The sequence below is a fragment of the Lytechinus pictus genome, chromosome 7 (genome assembly GCF_037042905.1).
Source record: "Lytechinus pictus isolate F3 Inbred chromosome 7, Lp3.0, whole genome shotgun sequence".
In the NCBI taxonomy this organism is placed as follows: Eukaryota; Metazoa; Echinodermata; class Echinoidea; order Temnopleuroida; family Toxopneustidae; genus Lytechinus; species Lytechinus pictus.
The window spans coordinates 14,663,488-14,687,915 of record NC_087251.1 but is presented as its reverse complement, the minus strand read 5'-3'; the positions used below and the strand labels follow the sequence as shown (position 1 = coordinate 14,687,915).

General features: G+C 33.6%; 1 protein-coding gene across 1 annotated transcript; it reads left to right on the top strand.

Annotated features, from left to right (window-relative positions):
* The first annotated feature begins 6,156 nt into the window (after positions 1-6,156).
* LOC135154713 (thyrostimulin alpha-2 subunit-like) lies at positions 6,157-19,498 on the top strand. The gene is made up of 4 exons (XM_064102006.1): positions 6,157-6,307; positions 6,564-6,705; positions 14,853-15,031; positions 16,791-19,498. Exons 2-4 carry the CDS (start codon positions 6,594-6,596, stop codon positions 16,887-16,889), a joined length of 390 nt encoding a protein of 129 aa, XP_063958076.1. The 5' UTR covers positions 6,157-6,307; positions 6,564-6,593; the 3' UTR covers positions 16,890-19,498.
* The last annotated feature ends 4,930 nt before the right edge of the window (positions 19,499-24,428 follow it).

The window sequence follows — 24,428 nt, the reverse complement described above, 5'->3', positions numbered from 1 at the left end:
GAGTCAACGACTCTTCGGCAGTCGAATTTACGGACGAGCACAATCATATTGGATGTCTGCCAAATTGAAAGAAAGAACCCGATAGGAAAGAGATACTGACTGAAGGTCTGCCAGACTAGAGAACATCGTCATGGAAAAGAAGGAAATATGATAAAGATGAAATAGTCTCAGTCGGCTCAGATTTCAAAACATCAATCTAGTGCCAAATGACCATGATGTGTATATTTCGCCGTATTCGCGTTAAAATGATTCTAGAACATCAAAACATGTTCAAAGATTCATTTATCTCAGTGAAGATGAGAATGTTTTTTTTCTTCTTCCAAGTTTGTGATATAAATCGATGTTTCCCTATGTAAATTTTCTCGAAATGCGCAATTCCCAATATATTCCTGCAGATAATCCTCTAATGATATACAAGCCAGTGTGGTTTTGATAATATGAAGCTGATCGTAAAAGTTAAGTTGCAGTTGAAATGACAGGAAACAGAGTGTGGTAATGAATGCTACAAATCCCTGATATTGGTGAATAGTGTAAAGTTTTCAAGTAGTATTAAAGTGAACATATGTTATTAGTTTCCAAGCACCTGTTCTGGAAATCTGTTGTAAAGATCCTACAAGCATTTAATCATATAATCCATTTACTATGGCTTATTCTTTATTAAAAAGGAAACATTGCCTTTCGGTAAAGCAGGTGAAAATGCAAGAAATTGTGTCTCGTTTTAGACTAGACTGAGAATAGCATTTACAAACTGGACATCTCGAAAGATACATTACTGATGATCTTTGACAGGATACCTATTCGTCAATGTGATATCCACTTTTCTTTAGGGACGTCATCGATCCATACCCACTTTTACCAAATCATCTCCAAGGAGGCAGAGGGCAATTTTTATTCATTGATTTCATGACAATTGCATTTGGAAATATATATGGTATTAGGTTAAAGGTACTTATGAGAAGTGGGCTTTTCTTGTAAATCTTTGAAGAGATGCATCGACGTCCGAATTCAATATTTATTGTTAGTATAGGGCATACGTAAAAATGGGCTTTTAAGAAATATTTAAGGTTCATATATAGTTGGAATATTTTGCTCCAGAAATAATATGACCATGGGAGAAAAAACATCTAGCAAACATATACTATATGGTCGTAATATTATACAAATAATGAATGTTAATGAGTGCAATGGACAGAATTTCATGAGGTGAAAGATGAAATGATCCATTCAACGAGGCGTAGCCGAGTTGAATGGATCATTATTTTATCTTTCACCGAATGAAGTATTCTGTCCATTGCACGAATGAAAAAACATTCATTATTTGGTTTATATGACACCTAAAAATCATATGAAATTCATGAATTTCGATGCAAAACATGCACATGCAGTGCGAGTTCGGTCTGTTGATTGTTACGTCATTACAACATGCGCACTTCTGGTGCATGAGGCTGCAGTCTCGGTGCGCGAGTGCAATTATGGACAAATACCGTGTTTACACTTAATCGGCATTTGAATCGGCTCGCGGTTCTGAACCGCGAGCCGATTCAGCATCGGCTTTTTCATAGCATGTAAACGCGAGCAACTTGAATCGGCTCGCGGTTCAGAACCGGCAATTTGCACCACCAAAGTAGTAGGTTCTGAACCGCGAGCCGATGCAGAATCGGCTTTTTTTACTACGTGTAAACAGAAAGCCAATTCTGCACCGGCAATTTGTGCGCATTTCAATTACTTTACCATTGTGACGTAATTGTAAGCGCACTGATCCAGCGTTGTCTTTATTATGACGTATATTGTTGGTATGCGTATCATTTCAGGTTTTTGCATCGGCTCGCGATTCTGAACCGCGAGCTGTAACAACGTGTAAACGCAATCCAAATGCCGATTCTGCATCGGCATTTGGTTCAGAACCAATTGCCGATTAAGTGTAAACACGGTAAAAATCGTATGGATCCAAAATTGCACGATGAATGGATCCAAAATTGCACGGTTGATGACGTCATTGCGAAATGGGCTGAATGAACGATATCAAACAACCAATCAAATCACAAGGATCTATCTAGGTGTCATATAAATAAAGATTTTTTATGAGTAAAAAAATAATGGAGTCCCATTTGGACATTCTGATGTTGGAAGGCAATAATATAGGAACAACGATTTGTTTTTAAGATAGACAATACGAAATACGAAAGCAACCATCAGAATAAGTACTTGATTAATTATTTTGCATTAGCATTTTTCCTGTCATTTGATTTTAGGATATTTGCTTGTGTGGTCTAGATTGGAGCTTGTGTAAATTGTACGTTTTATTTTGAAAGGCAACCAGTTTATTTTTGGCAAAGACTACTTAATTCTATCTGAAATAATATTTGTTTTGTCAGCTAATTGGTTTCGTGTTGATGATCAAATCCATGAATTTACTCAGATAAGGTAGTTGTATCTTAATGATTAATTTTGGATTTTCTCGAACTGGCAATGACAAAACAAATAATACAATTCTAGGTGCATAATGGATGTTCAAGCAGAAATGAATTACATTTTAAAACTAATTGATTTTAAATTAAATGTTGATATTTTTGTTAAGAAAAGAAAAAATAATAGACGACGCCTTTAAATGAAAATGGAATGACATACTGATAAAAAATCAATAAAACTAAAGTTGTTTAATGATTGACATAATAACCATTTTCATATATTCTGTATTGTTAAAGGAATTTATAGCCCAACGGAAGGGGTCGCATCGGGACCCCTGCATCGCATTCATGCCCATGGTTTCCGCCCACGTGCCATTACTTTGCCATACTGCAATAAAACCAAGATGAGTTCGACAGCAATTATTATTCCTTCTGCCCCCGCCCTGAGTGAGAACTACAAGAACAAGAGATGTTGAATGACATTAATCTTGGTAGCACTGTCGCGGCTGGTTTTTGAGCTGGTTATCTGTCTGATCAGATCCCATTGAACTAGTTCACGGCTCCCAATGCTGGTAACCCGGCTCCTACATGCGTCGCAAGGCTGGATTGTAATGCTCTCTCTTTCACACCCAATGGGATTACCCTAATTTAGCCCGATTTGAAACAATATTGATTGTACATGTCTAACTTTTATTGCCCACATTTTCAGTTACCTTTAAGCTTCAACCACGTTTAAGTATTTCTTATGACTGAATCCAACTGGCATTTTCAGTTCAATATTCCATTCATTTACTGAATGAAATATTCGTTTGTGGCAGGTTACTAATTGTTGATTAAACCATTGTTATGACACAATGAGTTGCTATATTGTTGTAATTCCTATTCACCAAGTTCATATCTGCATGAGATTAAAATGAGGTAATAAAAAATTCTTTTTTTTTCAAAAAGAGCAAACTTTTTACTGAATATTTTAAAAAAATGTATTCTAAGAATATACAAACGACACGAAGGTCAAACGCTTTGTGTTGTGTTATGTGTTGTTATGTTTTTATTTTGTTTATTGTTTCAGCATAAGGTTAATATTGTATGTAAGTTCTTTGCAAAAAAATACAATAAGTTTGCGTTGGTTCACTTTTGTGTCTGTTTTGTAAGACCTTGCTCATCAGGCCCAAACTTCCTTAGCTGCCACCTGTTTTATCATTTAGACATTTTGAAGTATGAAAGTAGATGAAAGAAAGTAAATAAAAATCATTTTGAGGGCTATGAATTCAGCTGATTCAGAGAATATTTGAACTTTGCATCTTTAGCAAAGCTAAATTAGGAGCACCTACATTGTACAATGCGTATAAAAAAGTTTACACTTAGAATTAATCCTATGATACAATGCATTTTTAATATCCTAAAGCTTTCTACATTTATAAATTGGTACAGGTCTCTTTATTCGAAGGACGATATAACTGTTGAAAAATATTTCCGCTTGAGTGAGCACCACTCACTTTTGACAAGTTTGTGAAAAATGATTTACACAGAAATCGGAAAAAGTTATTTGGATAAAAGTAAACACTAGTCATGAAGAGCACATGAACTTTGGCAAAGAAGAATGATTTGAAGGTATATTTTACATTTTTAACTTGTTTCCTTGCCCAAAATACTTAATCGAACGCCAATGCACCCCCATCCCCACACACCGAGACCATCGTGATATTTGATTTGCACAGATCTGTGATTCACACGAAATGGCTAAGGCTTGATTTTCTTTCTGTTAATCATTGTCAAGCTTGGGAAATGTGTGGGGAAACAAGTATGAAAATGAAATTGAAATGTAAACCCATTTTAAATGATAAAAATGGTAAAACAATGCTGGAAATGCTCAAATTAACTTTTGTTTACATTCTCTTATGTCCTCAAATCCAGCTGACACACACAAAAAAGGTAACAGTTGTGCTTACCTCGAGTTGAACGGTCAATGTCGGCGCCAAATTTGTTACATAATGTTCAAATGTATCTCTTTTTTCATATGCATGAAAATGCAAAATGAAATAAGAGAAATTAATCACATGGTCAGTTTGTTTTCGCCGTCTTTTATTGACACAGCGTGAAAGATGAGCATTTCTGCGCAAACCGTTTTTGCGAGCTTTACCAGAATGAACAGTGCTCACTCAAGTTTAACATTCTGTCAAAATTTTTATTTTTATTTGATAGATGAGACCCAAATCCAAGGATATATATGAAAATCATTATCCTCGGGTGGTATTTATTCAATCCCCAGGACTTTTTCAAAGTGTAAACTTTTTATTGATAAGCACCGTATAGGCGCCGTTTTGCACCTTTTTGGTCTGAAGGTACAAAAATACACCCAGAACCAAAAATGTGATCCCAATGTGGCATTGCTAAGGGAGCAAACTCACACCTGTGAAGGTACTCCTACTAATAAGTATGGCATTGGGTTTCACTTTTAAAATTGCAAAACAGAGTGGAAAAAGGAGAGAAATGTAAAAGCGCTACAGTTCTTACAATCACGTGTAACTGTAAGGTAGAAATTGTCACCCAATTATATTCGTGTGAATAATCAAGAGTCCGTATAACGAATAATTATATCTTATGTATACATGTATATGTTTATCAATAATACCACCTAACTACTTCGGACGCTTTTGCACAATCCAGTGTTAAGTCATATATATCTGCATTGATTAGTTATTTGCCTACTACTAAATCTGCTAATGGAATAAATTAGACCCGAAACAAGGTCATAATTGCGATATTCCCTGATCTATGGATCCAACAGAATGAGACTGAAATATACAGAGGATAATCGATGTTGAAATTAATGTCACCGTAATACTGCAAATACAAATCAATTTGAGTGGTTTATCATCATATTGCAGCCTTTTTAACTTTCACCGGTGGTCACGTTTCGTTTTGTGCGTGTTCAGAATAGAGTTAACAATATAATGAAAAACGAATAGCCAACAATCAGCGACAATAAATAATAACGAACACACTTCGAGGCTTGTTACCGCCAATATACATGATCCATATCTACATCTGATAATGCACTTCATCGCTGTGTCGGCATTCCTTTAGAAGAACGCCGCTTCCTCCCGCTCTTACAGCAGACTAACTGTACTGAGTACGTTGTACTAAATCAATCTATCATTTTTTACTCATCTCAAATTTGTTTCAATCGTAAAAGGACTCTTCCGGGAAATGATATTCTTTCTGCAAAATCCATCTGTTCCTGGAGTTAGCGATGACCACGGATACGGTTGACAGGAGTCGGCCTTGTTTTGCATATGTCATATTTTCATGAATGCGATATTAAACCAATAAATTGTTGTTCGCGGTTATATTGCCCCTTTTTGCGGAGGCGCATAAGCTGATATTGTTATATTGGATAGCTGAGTGACGTAGCGTTTACTTTTGTATTACAAATTGAATAAGAGACAGGCTAAAAATAAACCGTTTCCTCTAAATCGGGTACATCGAATTTCCGGTTTCTTTGAAGGTTCTTCCGAAAAACGCTTATTAAAATTACCATCACCGACCATCACCCTTTTTCCATTTGAATAGAGGTTATAACCCTTTTTCATTTTATTTCCACGAAAATTTCTTCCGCATTGGCTTTGATCGCAAGGGAAAAATACTTTATATTTCATAAAAAGAACCATTTCATAGATGAGTAATGCTCTGCTTTCCCCAGAATATGAATGAACATCCGTTCCATTAAAGTAATGGCATAGACCTCATAAATGTAGAGTCAGTTGGTGCACATAGTCGTATAGAGCTCACATGAGAATAGCTTTCATCCCAGTGCCTATGTTTTTAACGCAAATTGTCTTTCAATGTACGTCTGTGAGCTTCTTAATTTATAAATTATTCCTTTCAACCGTAGAGAGGTAAATATGATATTTTTTTTTAATGTAGAGTTTTAAGTGAGATTATATAATCTTGAGAGTCCACACTGATCATGAAGATCAGAAAAATAAAAACATAACAATTAAAATTTATATAATTTTTTTCATAATTTGTGCATAGTTTGAGAAAAACTGATTCATCTTTAATTTGTTTACGCTATAGCGTCTGTTAATGATTGCTTTTATTAATTTGAAGATCGTCTCTCTAAATTTGTATTTTATGTGATTTTTTTTCCAGATTACTTCTCACTTTGTGTGACTGCTAATAATGAAGTTGTCTTCGTATATGTTGGCCTGTGTACTCGTGGTGCTACTGGGCTTATGGCTTCCTATGCTAACACATGCACATTACTGGGAAAGTCCCGGATGTCATCTTGTCGGTAGGTACATTCTCCATCTGATATTATGAATCCCAAGGTTCTTTAAAAAACCATGACTAATCTAAAAAATGTATCTATGTGCTATTAATTACAATTCAAGAGTATTCGTTGAAGAAGACTGAGTTTAGTCTTTTTTTTTAAGTCAATAGGGTCTTATCACTCCACAACGTACGGAAAAAATGATCTGTGAAACACCCTTAATGACAAAGAACAAGCTGTGAATATATACTCCATTATTTCAGATTTAACAAATTTCCAGGATCAAACATTTACTCGTTGAAAGTATTGTCGGAGAATAGAAATGTTCTAATTATTATTTATCTCTATTTGGAGGAAATCGTTTTCGGTATCAGTCAGTTTTCTCATGACAAAGAGCAACCAAGAAGTCTCTGTTGAAAATTAGTGAATCAAAAAAGCAGCTTCGTCCTAGACTCTAAGGTGAAAATCTTGACGAAGTTTTGAACTCCCTTTCATTCTTTTAAATTATTTTCTTATAAAGTGGTGCTTTTCAGCTTAATTTTCAGGTTGTCCTAGGTCGTAATTAGTAACTTGCAAATGATTGAAACATGATAATAAGAGAGAGAGAGAGAGGCAGAAAAAACATGAAATATGAGAAAGAGGCAGCGAAAAATGTAAATGATTCAAAGTGCATTATCTCTTGAATAGTAAAAATCTGAGGCAAAGTTTAGTAACAATAGTAACAAACGCATTTCATGTGACAGCCGTTTTATTTTATGTTGCAAAACTGTATAGCTATGTACTCTGGCGGATTCATAGGGTATCCGCAAACTTATCTCATCTTGACCTGCAATGCAAAAGTTATTTGACTATTCATATTATAATGTACAATATTGTGTTTATATGATATTTAATCTTTCTGTTTAAAGGTCTATCTTCGGGTGTACTTTTCCTCAATTTAGGGCAGATATGATAGACTGAGAATTTATACTGAACTAACATTTTTATATTTTGTGATGCATGTTTGTTTTTCCTTCCCTCCCCCGTCATTGGTTTACCACACACCCACTCTATAACCACAGGTAACTTAAGACTCAGTTTTGATATTCAGATAGATTTAGTGCATATTATTGGATGATCATAGATTACGGTCGATATAGACGGATAAAACATGCTCATCGACTGTATCTTGTGAGGCTACTACTTAAGTAATAGAGATTATATTATAAACCGAACGGTTTACACTAGTTTACCTATGTTTTTAACGGGGATGAAAAATCCCCCATTTTCGGACACTTTTCATGAAGGATATCCTCCAAAGCAAAAAAAAAAGCAATTAACAAATCAAAATTTCGTGATTCAGTACTTAGTTGAACACGAACTAAATGTATAATGGAAAAAGCGTGTCCATCCTCTACGTGTACAAATGAATGTCAGATATTTTGTCAAAGTAGATTGTAAAGAATAGGATAAAAAACACACATACACACACATACACACACGCACACCCTCACTCACACCCCACCACCAAACACACACGGATATGACGCCACAGCCACTTAACACAGATCGTTAAGAATCACTGTTACTTCTCAAAATCTCAGATGTAGACCAACCGGACCTCCACACTCGTCCCGATGAAGACCCGCATGGATCGAAAGCTTGACCAATATAGGAGTAAAATTTTGAAGCTCTACGACCGCCTCATAGAACATTTTTCATACATTTTTCATTTATATATATATATATATATATATAACGATTGTTTTGTTTAGCAAATAAAAACTGAAGAAGGCCAGGGCCGAAAGCTTTACAACATAGTGTATACTTTGCTTCATCCTTGATTCTACTCTACTCTTCACACATATATTATAAACAATGATCAAAGCGATTGGTACATATATCCACGCCTCTCTCGTTATATATATATATAACGATATTACGTTCCGCGTGTTGGACATAGAAGATATTAATGAGGCAAAGTGGTAATGCATTGTACTTAGTTCCAACAGTTTATTTTGAATTCCAAATTTTCGACGTTAAACATACGTCTTCCTCAGGGATACAATAAAGCTCACAGAGACAAGAACTGAAATAATAACATTCATGATTGTGGTAGTCATGGAACCGCGCACAAAACAGCATCACCATCATAATAATAATAAAAAAAGCATATTGGAGGCGCAGGCTGTAAAAATTATCGCGTGAGGATATCATTGTTACGTAACAATCACTTATTATGACGCCACCACAATCATGAAAATGCAAGAATAGAAAGGATAAAGGTTTATAATATATCAAGAAAATAAATCTCGATAAAAGGAGGTGACAATGGCCTCCCAAATCTTGAAATCAACTGTTAATAATGTATGGAGGAGAGTAGAGCAATAATAATGATAATAAACCTATGAGAAATTCTTGAAATTATTTATAAAAATTGTATTGTAATTGTATTGTATTTGTATATATATATATATATATATATATATATATATATATATATATATATATATATATACAGTATATATATATATATGATATGATATAATTAAAACTCTTTTCTTCTTGTTCTTGGTTGGTGTATAGTAGATGGTTCCAGATTGTATATACATACGATATCAAATGATAAATCCTTTCTATGATTTTAATTTTTTTTTACCCCATCAAATTTAGATTTCAATGTTAATCTTTTTGCTTTTTATCCTTTGGTCGCTGTTGGAAATAATTCTACATTATTTCATTAAAGACAATGTAATGTTCATATGCAATTCACGTCCATATACTGTAGATGAAAAATAAACTTGCATATAGATTATTAAGAATGAAAATGCTGTTATGAAAATCATTGTCAATTTCTTGTCAACCATATTTGATTGCCTTTAGTTTTGTCGTGGATACTCTAACCGCATATCTACAGATTATGTTTTCCTTCTATTTTTTAAAAGTTATTTCCTACAAAAGATCTTTTGCCCCATTCCTTCTTCACATTTTCCTCCTTCCGTACCCTTCCCATCCTTGATTTCCCTCTACCTTATTGTTGTTGTTTATCTTCCCCTTAACTTACATTCTCTTTCTCTTTCTCTCATTTTCTTATCTTATTCCATTTTGTTCGTTTGCTCAGTCTTTTCCTTTTACCTTTTCGTTTTCCTTTTGTCTTTCTAACACTTATTTTTTGTTTATTTTGTGTTGTTTTTGTCGTTGTTCTTCTTCTCATTCTTATTCTCCTGCTTGTTTCTTTTTCTTCTGTTTCCTTTCATCTTCTGTTTGTCATTCTTCCCCTTCTTTTTCAAATTCTTCTTCTACTTTCTTGCATTTTTCTTCTTCTTCTTTTCGTACCTCTTCTTTCAAACATTGTTAATTCTGAACAATAAATATTACCTCAGTATAAACTGTTAGATTTTACACTGTTGTTCCAATAATTGGGCGGTGTTTTTTTGTGGCCGAAATCAAATATCAATAATCAAATCCATATCCATTAACAACATATTTCTACGAAAGGTATCGCTAAATCTTAGTGGTGAAATTGCAAAAAAAAAATTGAAAAAACTTTTAAAAATCTAAAATCAAAGATACATGTATGTGAGACAGTAACAGTAAAGTTAAAAGCGATGAATTTTATTCTACATTCATATCTTCCTGAGACGATTTGCGTCATTGTGAATGAAGGGACTGTTCACATGCACTCTGCATCACGTAAAGGGTTCTTAATCCCCTGGGAAGTAAGGGATGAATTCATCGCTCCCCTACATTTTATCCTTGGCCGACACTCGAGAATGTCAGATAAAATACCCGAAACAAATAGAATAATGCCCTCTAAAACATGCAATGAATTTTGTAGCATTCTAGAAAGGTTTTTCATTTTCGTCAGGTACGCTGTTTTTCAAGGTTGATTGATTAAAGCAAGGATTACGCTTGTAAAATAGACTGGCGTCATCAACCAGAATATAAGAAGAAAGACAAGAACAAAATGTTAATATTAAACTTTATTTCCTTTTGTTTATCTGTACACCTTGTTTGGTAATGTGTAGTTTGTCTCACGCCTTAATTGACCATCAGTGATATGAGCAGTATGGTATATCAATGTAAAGCATAATGGATAATACTTTAGTTAACTTTAGTAAGTACTAACTACTCCGTAGAAAATCATTTTAGATAAATTCATGTATTGATAATCAGTAACAACCCAAACCATAATATTCAACTAGCAATTTTGATTCATTAGTAACAATTGATCTAAGCTATATCATATATCAATGAAAACAGACATGAATGATGGAATGTATCGGATATCAGCAAAAACAGACATAAATCAGAGCTTGGTTTTAAAACAAACAATATGATTTAATTCACTTCATTGAGCGCCTTCTGTCCGCATGCTTCTAAATATATCTTCTTCTACTCACAAATTGTTACATTGTTTTGTTCATCTTAGTTCCCATCTGGGCTCTTCCCCGTCTCATCTTTTCCCGATTCCCATCTTGATGTTTAACGAGCAAACACGTTCTTAGTGAGTACGCTGCAAATAATCACCAATCCCTGGTCGGTATTATTTATTCACCTCTGGTCCCCGGAGTGACTTTGTAGTTCGATGACGTGTAACGCCTTTTTTCGATCCTGCCTTGCAATTATTTTTTGTCAATCTATTTTGTCCCTTTCCCAGTTTTCTCATTAGAGTATAGGTCTCCTGGCCTTGTTGATCCACGCTCCTCGCGAATTATTTTGATGACATGACTTGATAAGATATACATTAGCAATTACACCAAATTGAATGAATAGAGCGCCGGCAAAGGATTCATGACGTTTTGGATATATTTCCATTCTACCCCAGCACTCTTCTCCTTTCTGCACGAGTTTTACGACCAAAGACTTTGTACCGTCTCAGCAGTTGAGAAAATTATGGAAGACATATAATTTTCCATAAGATATATCGCAGAAATAAACAAACTTGTATTTTCTAATGGAAGAGTATGGTGATGTATCTGACTTCAGTTGAGGCTAATCGCGTTTCCTCGTACTTTCTTATCGGTTTCATCTTCCGAACCTGGGCTTATTCCCATTTTAAAAACCACATGATCACAGAGAAGAAAGAATGGATTCTGATGGGACTGCATATAATTTGCATTACATTCGAGCGAAACAAGGGGAAAGAGATTGAATTAAAAAAAAAATGAAACAAAAACAATTGCTCTACCATTCACGCTTATCATGCTATGTTAATAGGAAAACAATAGAAATAACGATGATAATGATAATAACAACGGCAACTTATGCAACAACAATAATAATAAATAAATGGTAAAGAATGGTTAATGATTTGCGACTGCACCTTCTCTCAACGTCATTTGTGCCGTCCCCTCACCTCTCTGTAATTATATTTTATCTTTTGACTTATAAACTTCAAATTCTTATATTGGTAAATATATGTTACCTGTATAGTGTATATATCTCTAAATCATTATTCCAACCAGAATTTATGGAATAGAACGAGTTTACGTATGAAACTAAGTTTTAGTGCTCGCTTTTTAGACAAGCTTTGCATTTTCACAAAGGCCGTCCGTTGTAATTTTGTATCCTGAACTCAGCTCAGTAATATTTAGCTTCGTTAAATTTCTGTTCGTATGACTTTTTGAAAATTATTTTCCCTGGACAGGACTGCGCATGCTCAGTTAAATATTTAACATGCGTAGTTCTACCGAGTTCTGTTCGAGTCTTGGACACCGAAAAGCCAGTTATCTCAGCCGAACGACCTGGTGAAGTAACTGTGCAGACACTGATTCCACAGAGCTGCAGTTGGTTACCGAATTTGGTCCAGAATGGGGGTACGGACCAGCTAGGGCAAAGTTACCGAGATCTATCGTTTAGATGAAGGGATATCAAACAAATTATCCAGACTTTTCTGACAAAAGTATTGGCTGGGATTATTCACCCTCGGTTGGACAGGCAATATTGCTATTTTCCTCCGGGCTTCGTCTATCGGAAGAAAATTGTAATCGCCGCGGCGATCCAGCATCAGTGAATAATTCATCACCCCCAGCTACATTTTTTCAAAACCTTGTATATTATTTCATATTCTGTATTTAATCGTAAAATTAGTCAATGGCTTCTACGATGAAGTTTTATTATGATCTTTGCATTTTTTCTCGTCATATCCATATCTTCGAAGCGATAATTCTTTCGCATACGTACGCATGGTACGTAGACCAAGATGAAGTTTTGCGTTTACAAATATAACAGTAAAATTAAAGAAAACCGAAACAAAAAACAAATGCTGCTTTTTCACCTTTTACACCCTTGAACCTAGACTTTGATGCACGCTAATATTTTATCGGGGCTTAAAGTTAAATATTCCCTATGCCTATATGCACTTACACTGTATCTGAGAAAAAGTCTTGTTTCTGAGAGTATATAGAATTGATGATGGGGGTTGTATAATGCATTTACGGAATGTAGATCATATATTAAGAGAAAGTGATGGAATTAACAGAAGTTGAATAACAATTATGTCAAGGTATAATATCGGCGTGCTTATTCATGCGAATAGAGAAGTACTTACGCAGATCAACAATGAATAAAACATACGGCAGACATTTCAAATTCAATGCCGATAGCAGAAACTGAAAGCCAATTCCACCAGAAAAAATCGGCTTACCCCTTTTTCGTCCGCATCTCTGGCACTGAAATAAAAACACTGGGCCTGAATGATGCTCTTACATGTCTATAGAATAATTAATCTAGCTTGAGGAAAGGTCAAACATGCTTCTGAAATAATTTCCCTCCATTTTTCCTTACACTCTTTGAGTCGGTGAGAAATGATGTCTTAATAATTGGAAGTCCGTTTGAGATAAACGTATACCGCTAGGGTGGAATTAAAGATGGTGTAAGGTCATTAGTGGGGAGTTTGATAGGTTAGTTGAAGCGTAATACACGTCTTTCAATACGAACCAGTTTTAGATTTATAATCGACAAAATGGAGGACAAATATAAAGGACACCCTCAGGTCTGATACATGCGTATTTCTTGGCAAATGTCACATTCTTAAAAAAAGAACCGTAAAATAACTATCATACTTGTATTACATATTCCATATTTACTCCAACTATTGTGACTGCAATATAATAATAATAAAAAAATAATATGTACAAAAGTAATTTCCCACTGGGACGCGAAACCTCTCGCTCATCTTTTAAAGCTGGACTTGGCGGCATAGGAGTTGTTTGGCTTGCCAATAGCGTCATTAGACTGTCACCTGAAACATCGCTCTAGAATAGAATATAGTAGTCATAAACACATGTCCACGGTTTTTACATCATATTGTCCTAATAATGCGTAAACTCTTATACAGACTTGTTATAACTGACTATAAGAAAACAAGAAAACAAAAATATTTTTGTTCATTCTCCCATGCTTTTGTCTAATCAAATGATTGAATCAAGACTTCTAAATGTGTTAAGTAAATACATATGACATTTGAAGAGACAGAAAGTATGAATTCAGAATCGCTCTGGAGTTTTATATTTGGTTTAACGATTAGCTTAATGCACTCAAGGGACATTTAAGAACCTCTAATTTAATGTAGAGAACATACTATTTACCTTTCATTTCATCTCCAACACTGCCCACTCATAGTGTACTCAAATGCCTGTGTATGAATAATAGTAAAAGTCGAAAGTGGTGAAACTGCTGTTTAAGGCATCGAATTTTTTTCTAGAGATACCAATGATGTGTAAAGGTCATTCGATTTCTGAAAATATTTAAAAGAAATCCTTTGTAATTTGGATAAAAGTTCCATACGAAAGTTAGATGTTAAATATTTTGGTATCAATATAATTTGGAAAGTGGTTTCCTCGTTGTGATCGTTCGTCGTCAATGGTCCCATTATTTTCATTTTTTTTATTTCATACAAAAATCATAAAATATTCATAATAAATTGCATGGAATGCAAAAATATTCTAAACGATTTACAAAATAAATGGCATCAAGTGCATTTTTTTTCTTGTCAAATCCTGAGTAACATCAATCATCCTCTCTTATAAAGACCGAATTGATAAAAAATACATTTTCTTGAAAGAATGAAATGACCGTAACAAACGGCCTTGCAAGTATACCACTTAGAATGATGAGCTCTGAAACTGCATTTATTTCCATACCTTATATCATGTCGTTTCATTTTTATTCCTTTTATTCTGCAGGTTACACAAAGAAGGTTCGGATACCCGGTTGTAGGGAAACTAAAGTTCAAATGAATGCATGCCGCGGTTTCTGCCAGTCTTATTCATATCCATCAAACCTGGCTACACTTGAAAACAGCGACTATACACAAATCTTTACAACACATGGCTCATGTTGTTCCATTGCCACAACACACGATGTAAGTATTATTTCTTAATAAATGCTCATTTCACTGTAGATAGAAAAATAGTAAGACAATGTTATTTTCACGTAAAATGGACAGTTATACAATGCAGTCAGATTGTAGTCAAATTTTCGCAAATTAGTATTTACAGGTTTATTACTGGATTTCGAAATATATTTCTCTGTATCAAAAATTTTAGCTGCAGCAATCTATTCTATCTTCTATTTTTATTTTGATGAGTCAGTCATCAATTTATGCTCACTACACTCTAAAAAATATTGGGTAAAAATGCTCCATGAGGGTAAACATGTGTCCAACCAACAATTGGCATTTCTTTTGGGCCTTTTTATTTATCCAGTGTGATGAAAATTTGGCCCATTCTAAAGTAATTGCTGCTCATTTTTAAACCTTACTGGACAATATGCTTCCCGAATTGGGTAAAATACTGCCCAAAATTGGTTGGAAACATAATTACACTCGTTCTGGTTAAATTTAACAATTTTTTTTTACAGTGTATGGAATTTGTAAGGTTTATAAATGGATTAATTTAGAAATAAATTATATTTCATATTTTACGTTCAGTCGAAATAGGGTAACCAGGAAGACTCTTTAATTCTAGATCCCCCGTCCCCCATTTTCTGTATTGTTTATCCCATGTCGATATTGTTATCTTTTTTCATTATGACCGAATTGATACCTAATACTTAAAAAATAAAACACATGTCCATTTTTATCGAACATTGGGTAAAATACCAATCAAGTTATTACAACTAACGTATCTATGTTAAATGACGAATCTCTGAAACAAGATAGCAAACCAAGAAAAAGTCAAGATCTGTCACAAATCTAACAATATCTTAATGTTCTTATATTTTCCTTTCTGATCCTCAAATAGCCTTTAATTATCTGAAAACCATTTTAGTTATTATTTGGAAGTATTAAAATCATCAATCACTGCATAGTTTCCTTGACTATCTGCAAGTTTACAAGAAACTTAACTTGAGTGAGCGCCACCTCATGACTTACTAGCCACATTTTTGGAGGGAAAGTTAACTTTCAATGCGTAATAAACATGTTAGTTCGCAGCCAAAGATTGATTCAGTAACAGCACTCATGAGAGAAATTCGAACTCAAATACATATGTTAACTAGCAGGTATTGTTTTTTTTTTAAAGAATATGTAGACATTATTCTACCTCATTGTTAAGCTGTTTTTTATAAAGACGGCAAAATAAGAGAAATATTTGAAAAAAAACCCATAAGAGCGGTATGAGTTTCTAAAGTTTACACCTGGTGATATCACATGCAATCGGCTTCTTCATTATGTGATGTAAAATAGATCGTATTGCTATTTTTTAGAAAATCTGGAATAATTGTACTTGTGTTTCAATATACATGATTTTATACACACTGCTTTGGAAAGACGTGTGATAAAACAATCACGAACTATTAAAAACAAGAGCGCATGAAATTCCGATTACTTAAAATTGGCTTCTTGCTTGTGGCGTCACACAACTCATTTATTCTTCGATTTTCGCAAAACTTTTGTTATGATGTTTATCTGATTTTTTTGCTTTTTCTAAAACCAACTTAAAACACGGCGTATAAATGAGAGGCAAGATGGACTCTCACATTCAATCGGAATGGTATGACACTAGAAAAATGTTAATTTCCTAACCGTCCCCTGCCAATAAAGTATTGATGGATGCCTTAATATCATAGATACAACTCTTTTATCACGCTTTCGTTTTCTTTTATCTTTTTCTCATTCGCAGGTTAATATCCGGTTACAGTGCTTGGATAATTATGAATATGTAGATACCTTTAAATCAGCGGCGTCCTGTGAGTGTTCCCTTTGTGTAATAGGCGACTGACGTCACTGATTATGTAACCCCCTCCTCTCTGTAGACGCCATATGCTTTATCAATACGACTTCTGTTGATATCCAAGTAGATTTTTTTTTATTTCCCCCATTTTATTATCATTATTTTTCCCATTTGGTTTGATGCAAAGGAAATAAATCATATATTGTTTACTTTATTCGGCTTATATGCCTACCTTTATATCAAAATGTACTATAGTCCGCTCTCGGAAGCCATGTTTTATTATGTCAATCATTCTGAATTAGATGTAATATCTTATTCAAAAAGTCTAACGTGGACCTAAAACTATTGTACTTCAAACAACATGAAGAGATTCTTGGATTGTTACATTAAGGTTTTTGATTATTTGATTAAATAATACTTCCGTTCTGTAATTTTATTCAGATTTGATTGCAGCCCAGCGATATTTGTAATTTTGTTCTAATCTATTCTATCTAAATATAACATATTCTGTAGAAGTATAAAATATGAGAGAATTCTGATCAAAACACGTATCATCTGATGCATATATTGCATTTTTTTCTAATCTCTTAAAGATTGATAAAGATAACGTAAAATCATAGACACTTCCTGCATTCACTTAAAGGATTTTTATATATCTATTTCATATCATCTGACGCAACAAGAAATTCTTCATTACGTTATCATTCCCTGAGCGCAATGAAATTCCATTAACTTAAATAATTCATAGTGATTATCGAATATTTTCTAGCTGAATTTCATTGTGCTCATCACTGTATGAGTTTCAGGGCTATCACCTCTTCCTTAACGTATCATACATTTTCGTTCAGTTTCATTCCTAATCATTTTAGAAATACATGTAGTAATCTTAAGTGATCATTTATTTCAAAGATCACTTCAATTTTTTTTTTGCTTTATAGGTACATTTTCTCTCCTAAACAAAACTGAAAAAGTACTATTATAGCTTTCTAGTATACACAAAACGTAAACATGTTGTGTTAAATGTAGATAGTATTTATGAATCTGTATTTATTGCAACGTTGATGTATAGTTATGTTCCATTTTAAATTAAATACATGAACATGTCGAATAAAATAATTTTAGTTGTGAACTTAATTTTATTCTTGTCTTGCGAAATTGCGTTGATGAAAATAAATGTTACTTCGTGATTATGTTGAAGAAAATACGGATACATGAAATTTGTCATGATATAATGTACCCGGATCTCGTTCAATTATTAAGGTGCAGCTGTTTGTAGCCCTTCGGTTTCTTAAAGGTTGCCACAGCTAATGGAAAGTGTCATACATTTACTTTCATACGAGTCAAATATTACCGCTTAAATACAGGATTCATTGAAATTTACAGAATTTATACATTAATTCATTGCTGACAACTTTCATGAACAAAGAACCTTTTGAAGATGTTTTATTTCTCATAATTTACAAGGGAATCGCTTGTTACAGTTGTTTATACAAGTATATACACAAAATATGGTGAAGATTACTGTTGGTCAGGGGAAGGGATTTGTTATCTTAATATAGAATATTCGTATTATGTAGAAACGCTTTCAAAGAAATTAAGCAATTGAGTACCGATTCATGCAACTCTTGAAACTTTAGTACAGTGATAACCTGGAGGCAACGAGCAAATAATATTTTTGGGGTTTCTAAAGGCGTCTACATTGGTAAAATAAGAAAAAAAGTGTCTCTTTTATTATGTAATAGCAGGTATATGAGATTGGATAAGACAAAATAAATAAAAATAAAACCCTTTTACAGTTCAAAGAGTTTGTATTTTTCTTTCGATTTGAAGTCATTTTGGGCGAAAATAAAAGCTCACTCAAATGCAGAAAACTATCCACGTGACACCGTTCCACAATTCCATATTTCATCACTTATATGGGATAAATTCTTGATAGATTATTTGAAGTGACAGTATGTTGTTCCTTTTATTTGTCAAACATATCAACAAGGTTACCAGACAATAGCCATGATGGTGGCAGACGATATATGATAAAGGCGTTCTTATTTTGGCGGCAATCTGTCCGTCTCGTCTGCGCTTCAAACATGGTCAAGGACAGTATGGTTCGTGTTTTTGGAAATGATGGAGACTTCAGGGGCAATTTCAATGAACTGTCTGTTAATTGACGGCCAAATGACCATTATCAATTAAAACGAGTATAATCAAAATCAGATACTGTTTTTCTCCTTTAATATGGATGACAATATGAATCACCACGACTAGTTCAGCCATGGTTCAGCAATCAAAAATGAATTATTGTAGTCCAAAGTGACAAAGCTCAAATGTTAAACCTACAGGGCAGGGCGATATGTGAATACATTTGTTCTAAACTGTTGGGATGAAGATTCTACATCTTAACTACATCACTACAATAACTCTGTAACAAACTTCAACACAGTAATTTCATATCATTGCAAGCAACCTGTCAATACATGTTTATGACTTTTCAGGATTTATTTTTTTCATTGCCTTTTCTTCAGTTGAAATTTACTTTATTTACGGATACTGGCAATGATGGATATTGAATATACTGCCATTACAACCTTTCTCTCACAAAAATTGTATTATGAAATGTACAAATAATTTGAAATAAATTATATAAATTATTGTCTCTCGTATTTTTTTCTTCAATTTTGTCTTTTAATTGTCGCTTAAACGTTCAGAATGAGTTACGTGTGCGGGTGTATGTGAGTATTTCATAGGCATGTGGAAGGAATTGTAAGAGTGCGTGTTTGTGTTTTGTGTTATAAGTGTCGGGGTGTGTGTGTAGGGGATGCTTTTGCGCGTGGTTAAAAGTATGCTTGTGTAAAAAAAAAAGGTGTTTATGTGTATACTTCGTTGTGTATGCAACGGAAACTGGGAGAAAGAGAGGGAAAGATAGAGATAGTAAGGGGGAGAGAGATTTGTGGAGAATGTGGAAATGAGAAATGAAAATATCACATCAACCCATCTGGAAATATCTCACATCAACGTAATCCAACACAAAATGTACACACACTCCCGCGCACATTGACATATTATTTTCATTCAATACAGAATAGAAAAGGAAATGCTTTTGAACATATATCGTTCATTCTACCAGTTCGGCATCATTCTCTTTTCCAAGGTTAATATATTGTTATCTAATAATCTAAATTATCTACCATTTAATACCATGATTTCCATGTAACGTGGTAATTTTTTCTACATTTGTGTTTTTTTTAGTGAACAAAACCAATCTCAAAACAATCACAATATCTAAAAGTGTTCCATGATTGGAAACAGAGATATATACAGTGCGTCCCACAAAAAATGAAACCGAGATTTATCGATGATTTATCATAACTTAATCGCAAATACAATAGACAAAATTAATGACCTACCATTTTAAAGCATAGAATCTCCTCTTTCATCTGAAATTACTTAGATTATTTCTCATTCACGCATGAGTGAGCAAAAACAATTTGAAAAGGGGATACCAAAAAGTCACTTTGCGGGCCGTATCTGGGTTTTAAAAAGAAAACCACATTTTTAAAAAGTTCGATATCTGCTCTTTAATTTGATACCTCAATTACAGAAAATGATCAAGAAATAACAAAGTTCTGGTTATTTGAATTAAGGCTTGAATTTCAATAATTTCATAAAATGAAGAGGTTTTACAGGCTAGCGTTCAAACTCACTTGACACTCCGTTTTGTTGACGATCAGCCATGCATTAAGTCTTTTGTTACCGTGCGATAGCTTCAGTTGGAAACCGGTGAAAACACGTTAATTTAATGAAATTATGGAAATACAAGCATTGTTTCGAGGGATCATAACTTTTTTACTACTTGACCATTTTCTGTGATTTAGGTATCAAAGAAAAGATAAGATATTGAACTTTTTAGTCATGTGATGTTCTTTTTGAAATTCAGATACCCCCCGCCAAATGAGTCTTTGGCATCCTTTCTTCGAATTGTTTTTCCTCAATCATGCGTCTATTTTATTTATGATTAAAGTTATGATAAAACATCGCTAAATCTCGGTTTCGTTTTTTCTGGGACGCACTGTATAGAAGAATAACAACCACAATAATATAAAGGGGGTGGCAGAATAAAAAAAACATGGCAAAATAACAATTGTTCGGGAACGACCTTATTGAGACACATAGTATATAAAAACGAAGACATGGAATCTTATGAGGATCGCTGCTGAAAGACCAGAATTAAAATTCGAAGTAAATAAGGAAGTATTTGAAAGCAAAACCGACATAAATATTCAAGTGGCATTTGAGAAATGGTATAGGGATACAAAAGGGAGGGTTAAAACGCCATTTCCTAAAATGGGCGGATAAAATGTGATTCTTCTTTGCTTATAAATATTCAACTTTTTTTCTTAACAAAGGATTTAAATTGAACAATATTGGAGAGATTATTATTAAATATGCAGATACAAATATTATATTTCAATAACAAGAATAAAAATCGGAATTGGTTACATTGAAGGTAATATCATTAACATTCTAAATGATTAAATCAAAGAAATGCTGCCAGATTAGAACAACTTTTTCACAATAAAAAAAAAATAAATGGACCAATGTCTCCTCCGTTTTACCACAGTCCAGTTAGATGAGTATTTTCTTTTAATCCTATGCTGAAAATCATTCAGGGTGATAACTTTATGAAAAAAAATTAAAGTAGCAACGTGGTAAGTAAGTTTTTAATCAAAGGTTTATGTCAGTATAGTTTATAATTCTTGAAAAAACAATAGGTATAGAAATTATAAAGTAGGCCGATCTTAAATAAAGCATTTGAATGGAGTTGATTTTCCCATGAAACTGATTTTGCGTATATCTTTCAGTATATCGCTAAGTAAAAAGTTTCCTTCTTTCCATAAGGAGTAGCAATCTTAAGGTGGATGAAGAGAAGGGAGGGAGAGTGAGTAAAGTTAAGAGATTGAATAGAAAAGGGTGTGCAATATACAGAGAGAGCTAATAAGGGAGAGAGATAGAGAGAGAAGAGAGTGACAAAGAGAGAGAGAAAGTGAGGGGGAAGAGAGGAGGGAGGGAGAGAGAGGGGGAGAGAGAGGGGGAGGAGAGAAAAGATAATAGAAGGGGCTTTTCACTTGACCTTTGAAAAGTTCCGACTTTCATGATGAGTGAAAGTGGGCGTTTGAGACAGGAACTTTCTTTGGCCATAAATCTATGACGTATGATTTTGGGCGTGTCCACGGGATGACGTCAACTGATATGACTTGTTCACCTGTTTTCAACTCAATATTTACCAGGATAGAAAGGCTAGAACATTGGGTCCACCTTTTGATTTTTAATTTGTTTTTCGAAAACACTCCAATCCCAAATAAGAAGTATTAGATACTAGATAGCGATACTGGGAATCCGCAAATTCATTTTAAAGGATGTCCAAAATCGAGTAAAGCGCAAAAGCTTTTATAACAGTCCAGAAATTTACAAATGAAAAGTGCAGGTGTAAACATTTGCGAAAATTAAAAAAAATATACAAAATAAAAACATCATCATCCTTCGTAATTATTGGTTTAGCATATTTTTCATCAATGAAGGCGCTTTTCCTTTTCTTGATGGGTTCACGGGGCCAAGGAGACCTTTCATATCACTGCTCTTAATAGTTTAGAGGTGTTACGTCATAACAAACAAAGGTGAAGTTGATCTGTACCATAAAGAGTGAGCCACAATGTAAGGAATGCTGCTGATAACCTAGGTGATGTAGCCAAACCTTAATTCAAGAGAACAATAGCTCGGTAATTGAAGACTGTTAAACACTTAGATTCAGTATATCCGGACAGTTAAATATACAGTGGATTGTGATTTGCTCGACTTAAAAAAATAGAATAGTTACGAGTCGTGGGGACTTTGATTTGCAATTTTAAAAATGCAATGTTATATCAATACAATACCGAAATATCACTGTAAAAGGGGAAAATATTTAAATCATTTCATTAGTTTTTATTAAAGCTTCCCGAAATTAGCTCAATGTAACAAAATGTTTGATTGAAGACACACAAGGCCAAAATAATTTATAAAATGTGATTAAAATGAAAAAAAAAGTATAATGAAAATGTACTATCATTTATCATTATTTATTGTTAATCAAATATTCATTAATTTATTAATTTGCCGCATTTTTGTCCATTTATTGATTATCATCATTATCATAAAGAGGTAGAGCGTTAATCTCATAAATACTAGTCAAAAGAGGCAATCAAGAACCATATATTATCACCATCAAGAACATACATATAATCTAAAGATTTAAATCAAAGTCCCTTGCTCAACACACGCACATACGCACACTGTCCACACTCATTCATCAATTCTCAAATATACCTAAACAGTGGCATAGACAATGTCTCTTTTACTTTGGGGAGGGGTAATGATTCCAAACCGGTCAACTGCATGATGTATACATGACTTGTATACATTATTTTTCCACCTTAAAACATGGGGGATGTTTGTCCATTACTCTCCCACCAGTAAAGTTTGGGGACGTATCCCATATTCCGATCTGAATCCTGACCCCACGTCACACACCCTTACGCACACCCTCAAAAACTACATGCCTACATAACCTGATATAATACCAATTAACTAACTAAATATGTAAGCAAATCTCATCGTGAGAGAAGGTAACATAGGAACGAGCTAAACATATCAAATAAAATCAGAGGCACCCCATATATCCTCATCGATATTTGTAATACATAAAAGCAGGCAATACAAACTATTTCATCATCTTTTAGACCTCCTCCGATATGATAAGAACATGATAAAAAGAAATTACATTCGATATGAGATATTGGAAAGTTTTTGATATTTTATTAATAAGAAAACATGAATCATTTTTTAAAGTACGCTGTATATATTAGAAAGACATATATCTATTGTGTACACCAATAAGTAAATGAAATTTCAATAAGTTTCATCAAAAGCTTTCGCATAATGTGAAAACATCAATCATTTTATTAAAGTACACTGTATATGTAATATAAAGACATATATCTATTGTGTACACCAATAAGTAAATGAAAATTTAATAAGTTCATCAAAAGCTTTCGCATAATGTGAAAACATCAATCATTTTATTAAAGTACACTGTATATGTAATAGAAAGACATATATCTGATGAGTACACCAATAAGTAGATGAAAATTTGATAAATATCATCAAAAGCTTTCGAATAAGCCATCAACACCAACATATTTAAATGATTTATATCCCAATCTGAAAATTGAAACGGAAATTGAAATATTGAGCATGAACTTCATGTTCAGTTAAAGTGATTGGTTAACATTGGTTTGACTTTTTTAAAATCTGAGCTAGAAGGTCACACTTGTCACCTGTGTCTGTGATATGTTACAAAAATGAAGCCCAGAAAAAATTGTGTTCGAAAATAATTATTTAGTGCTTCAAAAATTGAAATATAAAGTGACCGAAAACACCATCTTAATTTCATCCCATACACTTATGTGTACTATTTAGGCGTCTTTAAGACGCCTATTTACAAAATCGGGGTTTGCCTTGTAGTTTTAGCTTTTCATTCTCAATAATGGTTGTTTT

What these genes read in the sequence shown, in the direction of transcription:
- LOC135154713 (XM_064102006.1), top strand. Translation starts at nt 6,594, where the DNA reads ATGAAGTTGTCTTCGTATATGTTGGCCTGTGTACTCGTGGTGCTACTG. An exon ending in TCCCGGATGTCATCTTGTCG is followed by an intron (nt 6,706 to 14,852) that starts GTAGGTACATTC and finishes TTTATTCTGCAG; the next exon opens with GTTACACAAAGAAGGTTCGG. An exon ending in CCATTGCCACAACACACGAT is followed by an intron (nt 15,032 to 16,790) that starts GTAAGTATTATT and finishes TCTCATTCGCAG; the next exon opens with GTTAATATCCGGTTACAGTG.